This window comes from Anabas testudineus, chromosome 10 (genome assembly GCF_900324465.2).
Source record: "Anabas testudineus chromosome 10, fAnaTes1.2, whole genome shotgun sequence".
NCBI classification, from domain to species: Eukaryota; Metazoa; Chordata; class Actinopteri; order Anabantiformes; family Anabantidae; genus Anabas; species Anabas testudineus.
In genome coordinates this window covers 16169963-16186698 of record NC_046619.1, presented here as the reverse complement: position 1 = coordinate 16186698, position 16736 = coordinate 16169963, and the positions used below count along the sequence as shown (strand labels likewise).

Genomic DNA, 16736 nt, shown 5'->3' with positions numbered 1-16736 from the left:
ATCATACAATGTCCTTCACACAGTCTGATTAGTCACTGAAACACTAATTTCCACAGTTAAACCTTGTGCCAGATTAGAAGCACTTACCCATCTGTTTTTCAGTGCAAGGTTGCATAAATAGCAAACTGTGCATGGCATCATTTGGCTCTTTCTATACCAGCTGACCATTTGTTCAGGAATCTTGTGATGCTCTTGTATCGTGTCACAATTACAGTTCTCACTTGTTCAGGTAAATACTTGCTGTCTGGAGCCACGCTGCTTGCACAACCCAGGCCACAACTGAGAAACATGGGTGTTCACAGTTTATTTGATAACCTTGTTCATGCAATTAGCCTTATTAGAAATCACAGGTGGAATCAATTTTGTTGCAGTGATCACAGGAAAACTGACTTTTTTTTTTTTTGCACTGAGACTCAAATTCTCAATGCTGCTTATTAAACCTGTTTGTTTTTTAATTATACATCTGATTAAATGTTTTTCACTTCAATTAAAAATATGTTTTGTAACTTGCAAACATTGCTCAGTGATGTACTCTGTTTTGTTGTAGGCTATACATTTAAAAATAATAATATTTAAAGATAATATTGTTGCCTAACTTTTGAAATACTGTGTAAGAGAGAATCTTAATACTCACTTTACTCGGTTGTCTCACAATGTTCAACATCAGCATTTGGCCTTGCAGCGCCTCACCTCGCCATGGCAACAACCTTTCCACCAGGTTTCACAGGAGTCTTTCGTACTAGCCTTGCTTGTTATTATTGTTTATCTTTCTTGTCAATCACCAACATCACCACGATGCTCATCCATATGCATGGACCCATCATTACATGTTGTAGCCCATTGGCTGCAGGGTCTGGCAGTGCTCGTGCCAGCCTTTGTTCTCCGCTGTAACAACAGGTGATTGCAGCAGCCTGGCACATTGTTGGGCATCATTTGCATGGTTTAAAAGTGCACATGTGGGGCAAAGCGATAAGTATGGCTGTGCATTGGGCCTGTTGGATTAGAGCTTAAGCAGGAGAAACAGGGTCCCCCTTGGGCTTAATTGTGGTTTATTTTGGCACCCAGCACATAACTCTTTTCTGCATCAAATGCTAATTTAACAATGAAATGTGAAATACATTATGCTGATTTGTGGGGTTGGAAAAATAAGACAGAAAAGGAGAAGTATTGAATAAACAACGCGAAGGCAGGGGAAAGAGAAGGGAGGCTTGGCTTGGTGCAATATCAAATGTGCTTCAGAAATTGATGGCCAGGACCCAAGATACTACATGTACTTTTCACTGATCATCACCACACTGCTGATCTCTAGCCACAGGGTCCGAGCGAGGTACTCTGTCCTCAGGTTGAATATTGATTAAAAGCACACACATTCTCTCTCTCATATACACACACACACACACAGGAATGCATACACACAGGCGAGTTCGCACACAACACAGAACAACAGTTAAATTTTGATTAGGTGGAGCCCATGCAGCTTCTCCTCAGGCACACTGGGTGCTGTATTTTCTTAACCAACTAAAAATTAGTTTTCTGTTTTCGTTCTCCAATTCAATGTCTTTGTTTCTATGACAGATGGCACATCACTCACGGAGACACTCACAGACAGCAGACTCCACAAACAAATTAATTTGTATTATTGTTTTGCATGCTAGCTCTCTTCTTCTTTTTTTTTTTTTGACTGACAGCCTCGTCATATACCGGCACTGTATTAGAATGACTGTGACTTTATAAAAAAAGAAATAATAACAATCACAAACGAGAGAGTATTGTAATGCAGTGTTGTGAAGTTCATAGCCTTCTTTTGCACCCTCAAGTATACAGTATTTTTTAAGAAATGCACTGCACATAGTGGTAGCAGCACATGATATGTATGCACATAATGTAGTTTTTGTTTTTACTTGTCTCTGTTCCTGTGTCTCTTTTAGCCAAATGCTAGCCATGTATTTCTGATTACATTAGCTGCTTCCTGTATATGAACCTCTTCTAATTTCCCTCTTAATCCTGCTTCACATATCATTGTAAATACAAGTGCTCAGGTGTACATTTAACAAAAAAAAAAAATCCTCCATATTTTTTTTCCAAAAAGACAAATTTAATGTCACACTAAGTCTGTCAGGTTTTCTAGCCCCAGCCCTCACATTAATCCCTCCTCCCTCTCTCTCCGTCTCTCTCAGCCGTTTTTTCCCTCCCTCGCTGTGTTTGTGTCTTTCTCTCAGACTGCATTTCTCATTTAGTTTAATGCGATTTTAGAATCTGTCACACTCAGTTTGTTGCCTGTCAGTCTGTCACCGTAGGTTTGCTCATAGTGAGATTTGAGGTGTTTGTGCACTTTGGCAGGGTGTAGATTCTGTAAGACTACAACAGCTTGTATGACTGATGCTCATTGTTCCACATGTTTACCTTTGAGACAAGATTTGTTGTTTTCTCCCCCGTACTTCTTAAGTTACTCTCTTAATGTTTGGCTTAATTCTTTAAAATGTCAGCTTATATTAATGGATGCTTAACCAGATCAAATGAGTCACTGAAAATGTGTTACACATGATTTAAAAAATGTTAAATTAAAAATATTCAAACTCAAAATAATACAGTTGAAAGGCACTGCACTCCATTTAACAGAGTGCTATCTGTCCAAACTCAGCCCATTCTTATACAAGAACACAACTTGATAGCCTTTGTTTCACATATTCAGTTTCCAGTTCTTTGGTAGTAACCTTTTGTTTGAGATAGATGCTGTCTACACCCACAGGGTATTGTGCAAATTTACTTTTTTCTCTTTTGACTCGTAAGATTAGTTTGAAGAAAAAAAACAAAAAAAACAAGAACCTTTTGAAATTGCACATAATGTCTTTTTTGGAACTGTCAAGTGTTGGTTTTGGGAAATAAGCCTTGTAGGATGCTGAGAACTCTTCTTGTCTGTCTGTTATTTTGTTATTGATTCAAACTGAAGTCCTCACTGCTTTGCCATGAGCCAGGTGGGGAGCCTGCTGAGGTGTCACGGCAGGGAGATGGCAACTCCACGTTGCTCTTCATCACAAAGCACGGGAAGAATACCACATGTTTCTCTCTGTGTCCCAAAACTGATGAGCAATATCAATTAAAATCTGTCAAGCACATGGCAAACATGGCTCCTCTACTGTCTGATAGGCCTCTCGCAGAGAAACACAGTTTACTGAGATCATCTTTAAAGCATCGGCTCATGCAGCATGTTTTTCAACACAGCTTAATGAAGACTATTGTTGAATGAAGGTTTTATTGATTGACCCATCTCTGGCTATATCTTAAGGTCTCTTAGTCTTCTTTATCATTTTTAGATTACAGTATGGTTCACAAGGTACAAAATACATATGTACAGACTGTCAATTAAAAGGGTGAGTCCATATTGATATTCATCAATAGGTAAATGCAGTTCAAAGAGTCTTACAGCTGAGTGAGAAGTTAAGAACAACCCACTAACCAAATAAGGGTCATAACATGTATAAAAATACAAAAAATAAATGTGCACATGAAATGCTAGTAAGAATAAGACTAATAAATTAAAATACATATGAATAAAATAATCAATGGTAATTCAAAAACATGATCGAGAACAAGAAGAAAAGGAAACAAATAGCTGAAAAATGTTTATGTTTTTATATGTTATAATTTAAAATGGAGGTTTTAATCAGAAAATTGTTTACTGGTGTTTGGCGCAGTATGCAGTGCTATAAACTGGATGGTTTCTAAACTGTATTAACTTAACAGGGGTTTGCAGCTGCTGTGAAACCCGTGAACTTGTTTCACTGGAAGCTGGTTGACAGCAGCAGAGATCAAAGCATGGCAGTGAAAGCCCTACAGATACTGTCATCCTCTACAAATGTTTAGTGAACCGTAACCTGTATCTCATTACTTTTACACCCGCCTTTACCCTTGCAACCACCTCCATTCCTCAAATACAGTCCTGTCAGATTCTGGGTAGCAGTAGTTGAATTTGATTCAATTTTAACCACAGTTAAAAAGCAATGGTTCAGTTGGTAGAGTCGTCGCCCTTCGACTCTAGGTTCAGCAGATTTAGGCCTTACTCTTCCTGCCCTAACATAATACTGAACCCCTCTATGGGCGGACCATGATCTGCTGTGGGGACCCTGACTCTAGGATAAGGCGAAATGAAAAACGAAATATTTATTGCGTTCTCTTGCTGCACTGAAATATACAATTCTAAGTAATTGTGAGGGGAAAACACAAGTAACTGTGCACTGAGGCTCTGTGAGTCTGAGTTAGCCTACAGACAGTAAATCTATGATAAATTGATTGAATACTGTATGCAATGATATCCTAATCTGATTCAGACTAGGATAACAACCAAAAACATTTCTCTATGCTATGGTTGTTCTTTGCGTTCTATATTGACATGCTTTCAGAATGATGGAAATCAATTCTGCTGGGGGATTACCATTGTCCTTGAAAAATATTAATTAATTCTGATTCGTCAAACTGAGCATTCGATTGACTCATTGTTGAAACCACATAGATCACTCCCAGGAACTGCAAAATGTAGTTTGAAAAAAGAAATACAATACATACAGATTAGAATATATACACTGCTTGGACTGTCAAAAGCTGTCAAGACTGCTCGGAAATAATAAATCAAAAAAATTAAGGTTGTCTCAGTGTTCAGGCAACTGTAATATTACAACACTGAATCGGTTTGCTGTGGAAAGAAACTGAAAGGATCACAATGCTGAAAAGGTTTCCATGTGCAGTATACAGTATTTGTACAGTATTTGTGCATTTACCTTTTATTTTAATCACATATGGAACATATTCACTGTTTTTACACATTCAATCTGCAATTTGCATTAATTTCCCACTAGGAGATACTAAGCAGGATTTGCAAGGGTTTAACCCAACAACCAAATTGTGCTGTCGGTGTTTGCGGTTTTGTTAGTGGATTGCTGTAACTTGGCACATATACTGATATGTAGCTCCTTCATCTATGCCCATGGCGGTAAATGAATGTGTATTGTTGCTAGCATACTTCCAGTAATCTCTCCTAGACTGCTGTGTGTGTCTGGTGGCCTGTGGTGCAGAGTCTGGCCCAGCATCATCACCGAGTCTCCCACATTGCCACACATATGGTGCTGCCTTTGTGTCAATTGTGCTCTATGGGGTTTCTGATAATTAACAAGATGACAGACAAATGAAATGACAAGCACAAGGTGGATTCTGTTTTGCATTACCTCGTGTTTTTCTGTAGCTTTTAACGATGGCATTTTGAATCATTTAGAATTGTTCCATGTCTTATGCTGTATCCAATTTTAATGTACAGTACTTACAAAGAACTTCTGAAAAAGCAAATTGAGTAGATGGTTTATACTGTGTGTTTGTTTACTGTGTGGACCACTGCATACCCAAGTTACTGGCCACCTATTAAATGCAGAGCTTCACTGAAGAAGAGAACATTCGGTATTAGAAATCTCCTTGAATATAGCCACCAATAAAGACTCTGTCTAGGACCCCTTTTACCATGCCAAACAAACTGTATTCAAATTGAAAGACACTGTAAAAACATACATATAAGAGGGAAAACATACTGCTAATTGTTTCTAAGTGGTCAGAAAACAATGACAGAGAGGAGCAGCCTGTATTTTGATGCAGTATTAGTAATAACTGTTGAGTAACAGATGAATGGTTTACATTTTTTTTTTGAACCGGTGATATATTTTCAAACGACATTCAACTAATCCAACTGCTAATGGGTCTCAGTTCAAGAGAATGACTGTATACACTGCATTGCACTCTCACACTGAATAGATTAAATCTTTATATTTAAATGTAGAATTTTAATTAAATTATGTGAACGTTTATCTCTTATGTTACAGCATATGTTAAGGTTATCAGGAACCTCTGCAAATGCTGTAAAACCTGTCAGTCATGAGTGGATAATTAGCAACTTAAGAGCTATATGCTATATACAGTCCAACCTGTTCCCATCATTTACCTCCAGTACAGTTCTTACAATTCCAATTACACTAATGTTTGTTTTTTTTATATCATCAACAACCCTTTGTTTCTGCTGATGTGATCAAAATCCTTCATTATCAAGGCACCATTGCTTGCCACGGACCCTAATTGGGGCTTCAGCAAAAGCAAGCAACATTTGATATAATGGCTCCCTCCTGAACAAGAATGCCAGGACTGCATTATGGCTTACTTTTTATATTGCTGAATTCCCTGAGGGAAGGACAGATATGTCATCATTAGTGAGCAGCAGACTCTGGCCATGGTGCCGCAATGACTGCTGAGGTCTATAGAGTGGTCAGCCAGGCCTGTGGCCCAGCAGCAGTGTCTGCTCTCTGTTTTCCCTGTCTGGGTTTCCATCTGGCCACGTGACCCTGTGCCAGTCTGCTCCCGCTGAATAAATTTGAGGAGCTAATGAGGAAGGAAGCTTTGTGAAGACCTGGAAAAGGGCACCTCTTCCTCCTCTCCTCCTCTGAGCAAAAGTGAGGAGAAGTTACTGTGGTCAGTTTTATTAAATCGAATGACCTTCACACAAACAATTAACATTTACAGAAAACACAGCCACTCCCATTATCGTCTTCATCTCATCCTTAATCTTCAACCTCACCACTAGCAGCGTCCTCTTTTCTGTCTGCTTCTACAACTTTAACAGGAAAGCAGCAAATTAATGACTGACCCACTGCATGTATTTACCAAGACAATTGCAAGGCGATGTCGATTATACAGTGTAAGATTGGTTATCTGAAGGTCCCTGACATGTTTGGTAATTGCCAATAAAGAGCCAGCAGCGGCAGTGATTTTGTGACCATATCTACTCACTCTCTCACCTGACCGTCTGTGCAGTTTTACTGAAATCTGGTCTAATAAAGAGAAATATCTGGGGTGAAAAACATTTCTTTTTGTTAGTCCAGGGTGTATCAACCAGAGGTATAAAAAGTCTAAACAGTAATAAATACATTTCTCAAGTAAACATACTATTATGAAATTGTACTCACGTAAAAGTGAGGTTACTTGTAGAATGATTTATGATCAACTACTGGAAAAAGAACACAAGTCAGGTTAGTAACAAACTCAAGTAGCCTAAAGAATAAGAGCAAACCTGTTAAATTGGGGATAAATAATGTCATGCACAGAAGCTGTAGAACCAGTTTAATGAACCAATGTTAATTTACTTTTTGTGTGGACTGTGACGAACAAAAACAAAACTATGGAGCAATAATTTGCTATAAACCACCAGGTTTACACCAATACCCTGTGAACCAATCGGATCTAACCTACAGATTAGTATCGGCGATAAATGGGAGATTTAGTGCCTAAAGTTAAATTCTGTGCCCATTTCTTCACTCTAGTTCCCTTAGCCCAGACGTGGCCAAGTGATCTTTACTCATATTTACTGCATATAATGAATTCGTTGATGTCATTTTCCAGCATGTTCATGGACGCCTTTTTTGTTTTTACTGTAACAGGGATGATTAAATTAAATTAGACATTTAATTGTACAAAAGTAACACATTTGACAACAACCGTGGTTTATTAAAAGTAAAATATCAGTGTAATTCTTTACTTCCTTCTCTGGTATAAACTCAGGTATAAACTTATAAATTTATGAGAAGCCTTTCATGTGAGTACTTATTCTTTTTAGCTTTACAAATACGTGTCCAAGGGCATCGGTTCAAGTGCTACTTTAAAACTTGTACAGGCTGATATGAATAAGAAAAAGTGTCTATTTCAGACTGGTAGCCAGGTAAGTAGAATGCGAACTTACTCAGTGCCTCCACTCTTTGCTTATATGGACTCCTACTGTGTAATATACCCTTCGAGCTCTCTGAGTTGATTTTTATCCTGACGTAGACAGAAAATGAGATTTGCATTAACTGTCGCTGTGTGTGTGTGTGTGTGTGTGTGTGTGTGTGTGTGTGTGTGTGTGTGTGTGTGTGTGTGTGTGTGTGTGTGTGTGTGTGTGTTTGTGTGTGCTCTCCCATTTGTAGAACCTGATAAAGAATCTGCCAGAGCAGAAAGAGCTGAATGCGCTAGCAGAACTAAAGGGTGAATATGAAGAGCTGGTGGAGTCGGAGCAGTTTGGTATTGTGGTGAGTATAATTTCCTGGTACCTACTGGATTGCCATAAGAAAACACACAGTATGCATAATCATACCTCCAGTCCTCTATAGTTAAAAACTTGCAAGCATGCACAGTTGATAAGATTTTTCTTTATTACTTACTCTTCAGGCTCTGTAGACCTGACACAGACTTGGAGCCATCCTGTTTGCACTTTGCTCAGTCTTTCTAAACCACTGTGAGATAAACTTATTCATTTTAAGATGAGTGGGTGGAGATACCTGCCAAGATTTGAACAGCGCTTTAGCTAGGATCATAAAATTAACAAATGTATAATTTATAGGGATCCCCAAGAGTTGCAGAAATGTTCAATTAAAGCATCTAACTACATAAAAGGCATATTAAATGTAAAAAAATAAAAATAAAAAATCAGAATCTTTAGCCGAGCTTTAAAATCACAGAGGCTATGAGTTAGAAATAAAATGGAAAAAAAGTATTTTTGACTCCCATGAAGAACAGTTCAGGCATTTTTGATTAGGATTCAGCATCAAGAACTCTGTGAATGCCATATTTTGACATCATCTGTCAATGCTGTCTCATGACAAAATCATGCCCTAAGGCTATGAATCCTGTCTGTAATAAAGTTCTTCGAAAAGCACGCTGCTATACTCAACCAGTTTGGTGATGTATCCATATCCTCTATGTATCTATCTAACCTCCATATACCTATTAATGGAGCTCTTGCAGTTGTTGGATGTGGGTAATACCATGTAAACTTGGAGTATAACCTTTAGAAACTATATCTGGGTTTTCAGTGTGAACTAGGTTTGAACTAGGTCAGACTCAGGTTTCTTTTTCTTTTACTCTTATTTGTTTGTTCTGCTCATGTTAATGCATAATTCAGAATAAAATACAATTCATAAACAATTCATGCAGTCACATTTAGAGGTGTCTGTGCTCTGAGTTTACCTACTACCTCTTCCAGTGGACTGTGTTTTTACTGGGAATGCAGTTATCATTAAAGATGATAAAGAGCAGGGTTGAACTGCTGTACAGTAAATCTGTTGTAGAGGAAGGGAAGTATACCATCAAGCTGTTCTGACCTTTCCACTTAGTTACAGTTGTAATTACTTTTTAATTAACTGCTCTTGTCATCCATATCTAGCACCTAAGGCAACTGTGATAGGAAGTGTTATCTTTAAACTCTACTGTACGGCAGGTCTCTCCAGACATTTATTTATTTTTTGCCCTGTGTCTTTTAGAGGATCTAATGAAGCATTGGGTGGTGGCAGTGTTCGTCATGATCTCACCAATGTTGCCATCATATATCTCCCCGTGATGAAGTAGCTTTTCAATGCAGAGCTATGTCGTTCCCCTGGGAAATAAGTCATGTTCAAGCGTTTCTTTGCCAGAGCTGTCACCTGCGTTCACTTTGCCTCAGTGTCATTGTGTTTTCTACTTATTGTATACAAGTCACTTCAAGCGAGTGTGTATCTATCTATATGAGTGTTTATGCACGTGTTTGGGCAAGGAAGTAAGGTGGGTGGGAAGTGGGGGATGTTTGACAGACAACTTGCCCATATGCATGAATAAATTTAAGCAGTAATGAAACATTATTGGCTGGATGTGAAGTTTGCCTTCAAGCTCCAGATTATGCGACAATCTGTAGAATTTTTCTGGTTGTTGCTTTGCCACATATCTTACAGCCAAAACCCTATTTGTTCTATTTCCCTTCTATTTCCATAGCAGTTTTTTTTTCTTCATGTTTGTTTCTGGCATCAGTGATTTCACTTCAAGCCCATACGTATTGATTGGGACTGTTAATACATTCTTTATTACATACTGGTTTAATGGAAAAATTCTTTATCCATGTGCAGGAGGAAGGAGGCACGAAACAGGTTAATCCTTTAATTAGCTAACGAGGGTAGTTGATTTCAGTTCATTAAATGGTAAATGGACTACACTTATATAGCGCTCTTCTACCCAGCTCGTACTCTAAGCGCTTTTACGCTGCGTCTCGTTCACCCATTCGCACAAAAAGGCACACACACTCACACACAGATGGCTGACTGGTATCTTGTCCAAGAACACATCGACATGTGACAGGAGGAGCCAGGAATCGAACCACCGACCCCATGATTGGTAGTCGACTACATCCTGATCTTACTGAGATTATTAGGAATAAAATCTCTTAATTGTCACATTTGCAAATCTTTTTTGCCTTTATACAGCTGAACTCTGTTAGTAGATATGCTGGATTTTATATTTAACAAATTCACTATTTACTTGCCATCCCTAGAGTGCAGGAGAGCTGCACTCTGAAAATGTTGCACCTATACTACATACGTCGTTTGTTAACTTGTGTATCAATTTTTATTCTCAGATGAGTTCAGTCAAGCTCCTACGACCCCGTCTCAACGGTATTCTGTTCAAGCTGACCTTTGAGGAGCAGGTGAACAACATCCGGCCGCACATCATGAATGTCACATTCGCCTGTGAGGAGGTGAAAAAGAGTGAAGCCTTCAGCAAACTCTTGGAGTTGGTGTTGCTGGTTGGCAATTACATGAATGCTGGATCAAGGAATGCCCAGACATTTGGTTTCAACATCAGCTTCCTGTGCAAGGTAACACACCACAGCTCCACACAGCACTGTTGAAATTCATGTTGTGAGAGCATCTTAAAGATGCACTCACAATAATATCAAATCCACATCTGATTCGTCCTATAAGTTGATGTGACTGCAGTGCAAATACTGGTACAAAAAAAATCTAAAATATTTTTCTAACAGAAGGTACCAAATGTATTCAATCTAATTTCTAATTAAGCAGCAATCAAAAAAGAGACAGTTTCAATAAAACAAATAAACATTATGAGGCATGGATCTTGAGCCAGCAAAGGCAGCATCCACGTCCACTGCCAGGTAATATCACAGCATGCAGAGGTGTGAAAGAGAGAACTGGCAGCGATGCAAACACAGCTATACTAAGCACAACAAAGCTCTGAAGTAGACCTGTTCAGATACATGCATGCCGTGAGACAAGAGGTTTTTCTGCTCTGTGTTCTGAGAGGAAAATTCCTGAAGCTGAGGTAAGAGAAGAGACTGTCAGCCCCAGTGTAGGCAAAGCAAATGCTGCCACACTTTATAAAATGGTACAGAAGCACAGCCACACATGCAAAATGACTCAACAAGTAGGGAGCTGGTAATAATAATTTTCTGATTATTAATAATTAGTGAAATGACATAGATGCGTTTCTCTGATTCAAGACAGACACTGAACTCAATAGTGTGTAGTTATACTAAATGTGATATAGCATGTTAATTTTCTGCATCATTAAAGTTGAATGCAACCACATTTTAAAACTACAGTTAATCTACTGGATGAGTTCAAGTTGTATAAATTGTACAAATATATATTTTGAAAATCTAAAAGTCAGGCCACCAGCCAAGTTCTTCAACTTACTTTCACTCCAAATTCTTACAGAATGAAGAACATCAACTAAATCAACAGCGATACATGATATAACTAATGATAATACTCACTAGGCAGTTTACACAGTGTTTAAAAAGCTCTATGGGTTCAGAAGTAGTAACAAATCCTGACCAAGCCTGTGGTCTTGAGAACCATACTAAAAACAACAACAACAAAAAAACATAATGTGAAATAATCACAGTCATGAAATTACGATTTTTCTATTTGGGAAATCTAAGGGTTAATCTGTTTTTGCATATTTAAAGACAACAGTCCAGGTTCTATGTGTGAAATAAGCTTTAGTGTGGTGAATCCAGTGCACCTTTGGTATTCCTGCTAGCAGACTGAATCAGTGTTGAGTGTCAGAGCCTGGCAACGCCTCAGGGGGCTGATTGGGCCATTATTGATGGACAAGAAAAAAGTGTGCTTTCTCACTTTAGTCAATCAAGTAAATGGCCCCCTGGGTGGCAGGTCTAGGGTACCTAATGGCCTCATCAGGAGGAGGAGGGTGATGATGGGAATGAGCAGCAAGGGAAAAAGGCACAGGCGGACCCACCTTCACCTTCCACCTTCAGCTCTAAAGCCCCTTGTCCTTCCAAGGACACAAATCTTCCGGGATGCGTCTGGTCAGATATATTCAGCAAGCTGAACATCCACTTTAACTTTATAGAGACAGCAATGGAATGTGGATTCAATGTCCACATAGTTTAGTATGAGTAAGATGTGAGCAAATTACAATTTTGTCACTGTTGACTATTTTTGTAATGAAATATATTGGGTAAATGGATAGAACCATCTGCTGTATGACTCAAAACAAATAAATATTGTTTCTCTTGGGCCTTATCTCTGTCATAATAAAAGAAAACACTTTCACAGCCTGTGTTTAATAATGAAAGACCGCATGGCAATGATTTGTGTTCATTTAAATTGTGCAAAACACACTATTAAACACTTAACTTTGCAACAGGGAGTCATCAGTGTGACCTTGTGCTCTGCTTTTAAAATCTATAATTTTACGCAGCTGAAATTAGCGTTACAATTACCTGTGTAACTATATAATTCACATTGTATTCACACAACACAAGTTTTGTGTATTCACAGAACTCATTTTCACTCAGCAGTGTCTTTGTGTACTACACATATATTTATGTATACTACAACCACTTTTCTTCTTATACAGTACAATTTTATATGCATGTATACAATGTGTTGGTCCTGTGCTGCAGCTCCATCTGCAGAAGGTAAATTGAGCAATCAAGGACCGACAATCCTTCTGTTAGTGTGAGAGTTCTATATTCCCATCGCCACTTCTTGTTTTATTGGTTAATTATTGTGTTATTTATTTATTTTAGACATCGAGATTCAAATGGAAGCTTGTTGGCTTATAATATACCTTGCCGCTCTAAATGCTCAGTGTATTGCAAAGTATTGTACTTACTAGTGAGGGATTTAAACTAATTCCATCTCAAGGCAGTTTATCTTATGAAAGATGAAATGATATCGCTGTTCAGGATTCAGCAACACAGTAATAAAGCATTGTTTGTACATTTACTTCAAATCAACAGATTTGCCTATTGGAGTAGCTTTATACCCACTCTTTCCATTCACAGCATTAATACATATTGCTTCATGTTGTAAGGCTCAATTTTCACTTTCTTTTATTCAAAATAAACACATTAAGATCCAGACTCAAATTGAAATGGATAAGTGCTGATCTTACTGTACAAATTATGTCATTACATTGTACATATTACATAAAAAATAAAGGTTTGGGTATGGCTGCTCATGAATTGGTGAATATGCATGCTCTGTAGTTTTCGTCCAGCCCTATTGAGCCAATGTTATTCACCTCACAATGCTAATATGCTTCCAGTTTCATCAGAAATTTTAATGACTGCTGTATTACCTGAATCCACATGGTTTCTCCGCTTAGAGCCACTGCACTCAATAAAACCCTACAGTATTCCCATTCCCTTGCCTTGCAGGCACTAGATTAGTTCATTTTAAAGATACCACTCTGAATTATTAACACATTTTTATCAGTCAGGCAGTGGACAGTATACTGTACTACAATCTAGAGATGCAGTCTATACTGTACCGTTGGGCCACATGATTTTGAATTGTATGTACTTTTTATGAATATTCATACCTCAGGTGATTTTTAAATCTGTCCTGGTTCATCCTTTCTTTTTTATCGCTGATACTAATATTAGTTAGCGGATTAAATGAGGATACCGGAGGTGTACGTTTTTGTGTGTCAATGACAGTTTGGGGTATAACTACAAACAAATTAAAATTTTAAATCCATGAAATTAAAGAGTGATTACCAAACGTGAGCAAATGATTGATCCTCACCTAATGGAAGTATGTGGGTGTGCATCTTTGTGCTGGTGTGTGACGGTACACTTCTGACTGCTTGTAATTGTGTGCGTGCATGTGAGCCAGCACGTGCACACATGTGTTTACATGTGCACATGTGTGGGCATGTCCAACTGCAAGCTGTTTACAGCACAGATATTATCAGTATGAGTACACAGAGGTGGGTTGTGCTAATTAGCTTTCCCAGCATGCCATTCAAACAGCATGGCAATCACAGTGGGGAATGAATATGGAACAAGTTTCCCATGCACTGATGTAGAGAGTAGCTTATGTCTATGAACACAGGCGCGCACACACACATACTTGGCAAAGACTGTACAGTACTTTGATTCAAACTTTTCTTCCTCACTGATGGTTTTTCCCATGGGTGTGGTACTGTATCGTTTTATGTATGTAGGTAACATAGGGCTGCAGATATTTTAATAATATGACATTTACTTCTTTGACGAGTCAGGTTGTTATATAACAATCATAAAGAGATCCATTGAAGTTTCATTGTAAAAATCCGAACACGATCCCTGAAACATTGCTTTTGCTTTAGATTTTCAAACTGTATTACTTTAAACCTTGTCTTTTCAGCATCACTTTGCTCGTCCACCTTTCTCTGCGTCTGCCTCTTTTGGCCAAGGGGCAGCATATGCAATAAAGGTCCCCTGGTAAGGTAGCATGTGCTGGTAGCATGCACTTTAATTATTAGGCTACAAAACCTGGTCCTGGTCATTTCACATGACTCAGAAATGCAGGTGTTACTTTTAACTCATTAGGAATTTAATAAAACACACAGTTGGTGATTATTATTTATTTGCCTTTCGAGGTGCTTTATTTCTTTGTGGTTTCGCTGACTTTAGAATCATTGCCAAATGTTTTGGTTACTTCGGATGAGTTGTCTGGGATGTGACTTTCATTCGGAGGAAGGACAGGAAGAAAAGCTAAATCAGTAATTAACCTCCTATTTGACAAGTAATTGTGTGTAAGAATCTGGGCAAATCAATTATTTTAATTATTTTGTCCTTTTCTTTTTTTTTTTTTTTTTCTTTTCAGCTGAGGGACATCAAATCTGTCAATCACAATTCGACTCTTCTTCATTTCCTGGCTGAGAGTTGTGAAGAAAATCACTCAGATGTTCTGAGGTTTCTAGATGAGCTGGAGCATGTGGAGAGTGCCAGCAAAGGTATGTCGTTATGTCTTAACATGACATAAAATGTGATAGTGCCATTTACTGTGATTATCATCTACAGTCTGACGGAGGCTCAAGTCTTTAATGCAACTACCAGAAACATTCATAAATGTACTACACTGTTTAACCCTGCACTTTAGTTTATTTTCAGCACATTTTCACCCTTAATCTATTTCACTGCTTGATGACAGCTAGCGTTCTGTCTTAGCAACAGGAATAGAACTGTTTGTCTGACCACACTGTCATTCAGCCTGTCAATAAACTAATTCCACTCTAATTCTATTCTCAAGCATTTGAAGGAATCCCTGCAGGCTTATTTACTTTGTTAGTCTCGTAATTGGTTATTTAATCTAATTCAGCTAATTATGCACTTGACTGAGGCTGTCTGTCATTGTTTAGGTGGACTGAATAGTCGTTCATGCTCTGTATATATTTAGATGTCTATATGAAAACACATTTAGTTACATCAACTTTGTCATTTTGTGAGAATGAATTATTCAAGGAGAAGCCAGTTAACTGACTCTGTAAGGAGCACTGGATAAAGGAAACAGTTCACTCAGTGCACGCAACACTTTTCCTGTTTCACTGATCATCACATGCAATTAAACTGGATTTTCTGTCAGATACTGTAACACTGAAGTGAGACTTCCTATTTTCATTCTGAGACATTAAAATGCTAACACTGTTGCATGTGTGAATTTGAGGGACGGTTATCTCCCTGCATACCAACCTCAGTTGTACAGTTTTATGCATCAAGCAGCACTGTTTTATTAACATAGTACTTTATATATTTTACATTGACTTCAGAAAGTTTAAACTAGGGAAACGAAAAAAGCTCAAATCTCTGTTGATCAGACTCTAAAAATCAATTTCAGTCAATTTACTATGAGGCAGATCACAAAGAAGCATAGTGCTTGGAGGCCATGCTCTGGCCTTTGCATGTATTTGGAAGTTTCTACTACCAGTACAATGGGACAACTTAGCTGATTTATTTATCACAATCTTGGTTTTCTTTCTGACTAAACTGGCTCAGGAAAGTTAAATAAACCTGCCTTTTGTTGTTATACAATGAACGAAGTGACACAAAGTCAAAAACTACTTTTGTATAAATGATTATTTCAGTACATTGTTTATAAATATAATAATACATTTACCAATTCAATGAAATACATCAGAACCAAATAAATACCATAAGACAAGCAGCATAGTTACAAATATAACCTTTATTTTTTCAGTGAAATGAAAGAATGAAAAATAAACCAAAAATGATACTGTTCTGCTTTCTTGGGTAGTAAACCTCGTGTACAGCCTGTTGCCCAAGCATGTAATTTCAGATTTTTAATTGTGGGGGAGGGGATGACTTATAGGAACACTGACTGACACTGAATATTGGAGGGATTCAAATGTAATCTAACTGCTTTCCAACCACAAAGGTTGAAATTTGTACAATTAAAATAGCTAATTGATAAGTACAATCAGGTCTGGATAATTTCCCTGACTTGATTGGCTGCTTCAGACTTTAACTCCTCCAGTGAACAATTTCGGAAGAAATTGATGAATGAATTTCTATCTCGCTATCATCTGGATCTTGACACAGTTTTTTTTAACCACTTTCACAACCATTCAAAATGGGTCAAATCTGTTTTCTACAG

The 16736-nt window shown here is 37.9% G+C and overlaps 1 protein-coding gene across 5 annotated transcripts in view; it reads left to right on the top strand.

Annotated features, from left to right (window-relative positions):
• Positions 1 to 16736, top strand: part of diaph2 (diaphanous-related formin 2) — a 326327-nt gene that overhangs the window by 190956 nt on the left and 118635 nt on the right. For all 5 annotated transcript variants that reach the window (XM_026357343.1, XM_026357342.1, XM_026357344.1 and 2 more), the window contains 3 exons: positions 7989 to 8090; positions 10442 to 10681; positions 14949 to 15078. In XM_026357343.1, coding sequence (XP_026213128.1) covers positions 7989 to 8090; positions 10442 to 10681; positions 14949 to 15078 — 472 coding nt within the window. The remainder of the gene's footprint in view (positions 1 to 7988; positions 8091 to 10441; positions 10682 to 14948; positions 15079 to 16736) is intronic.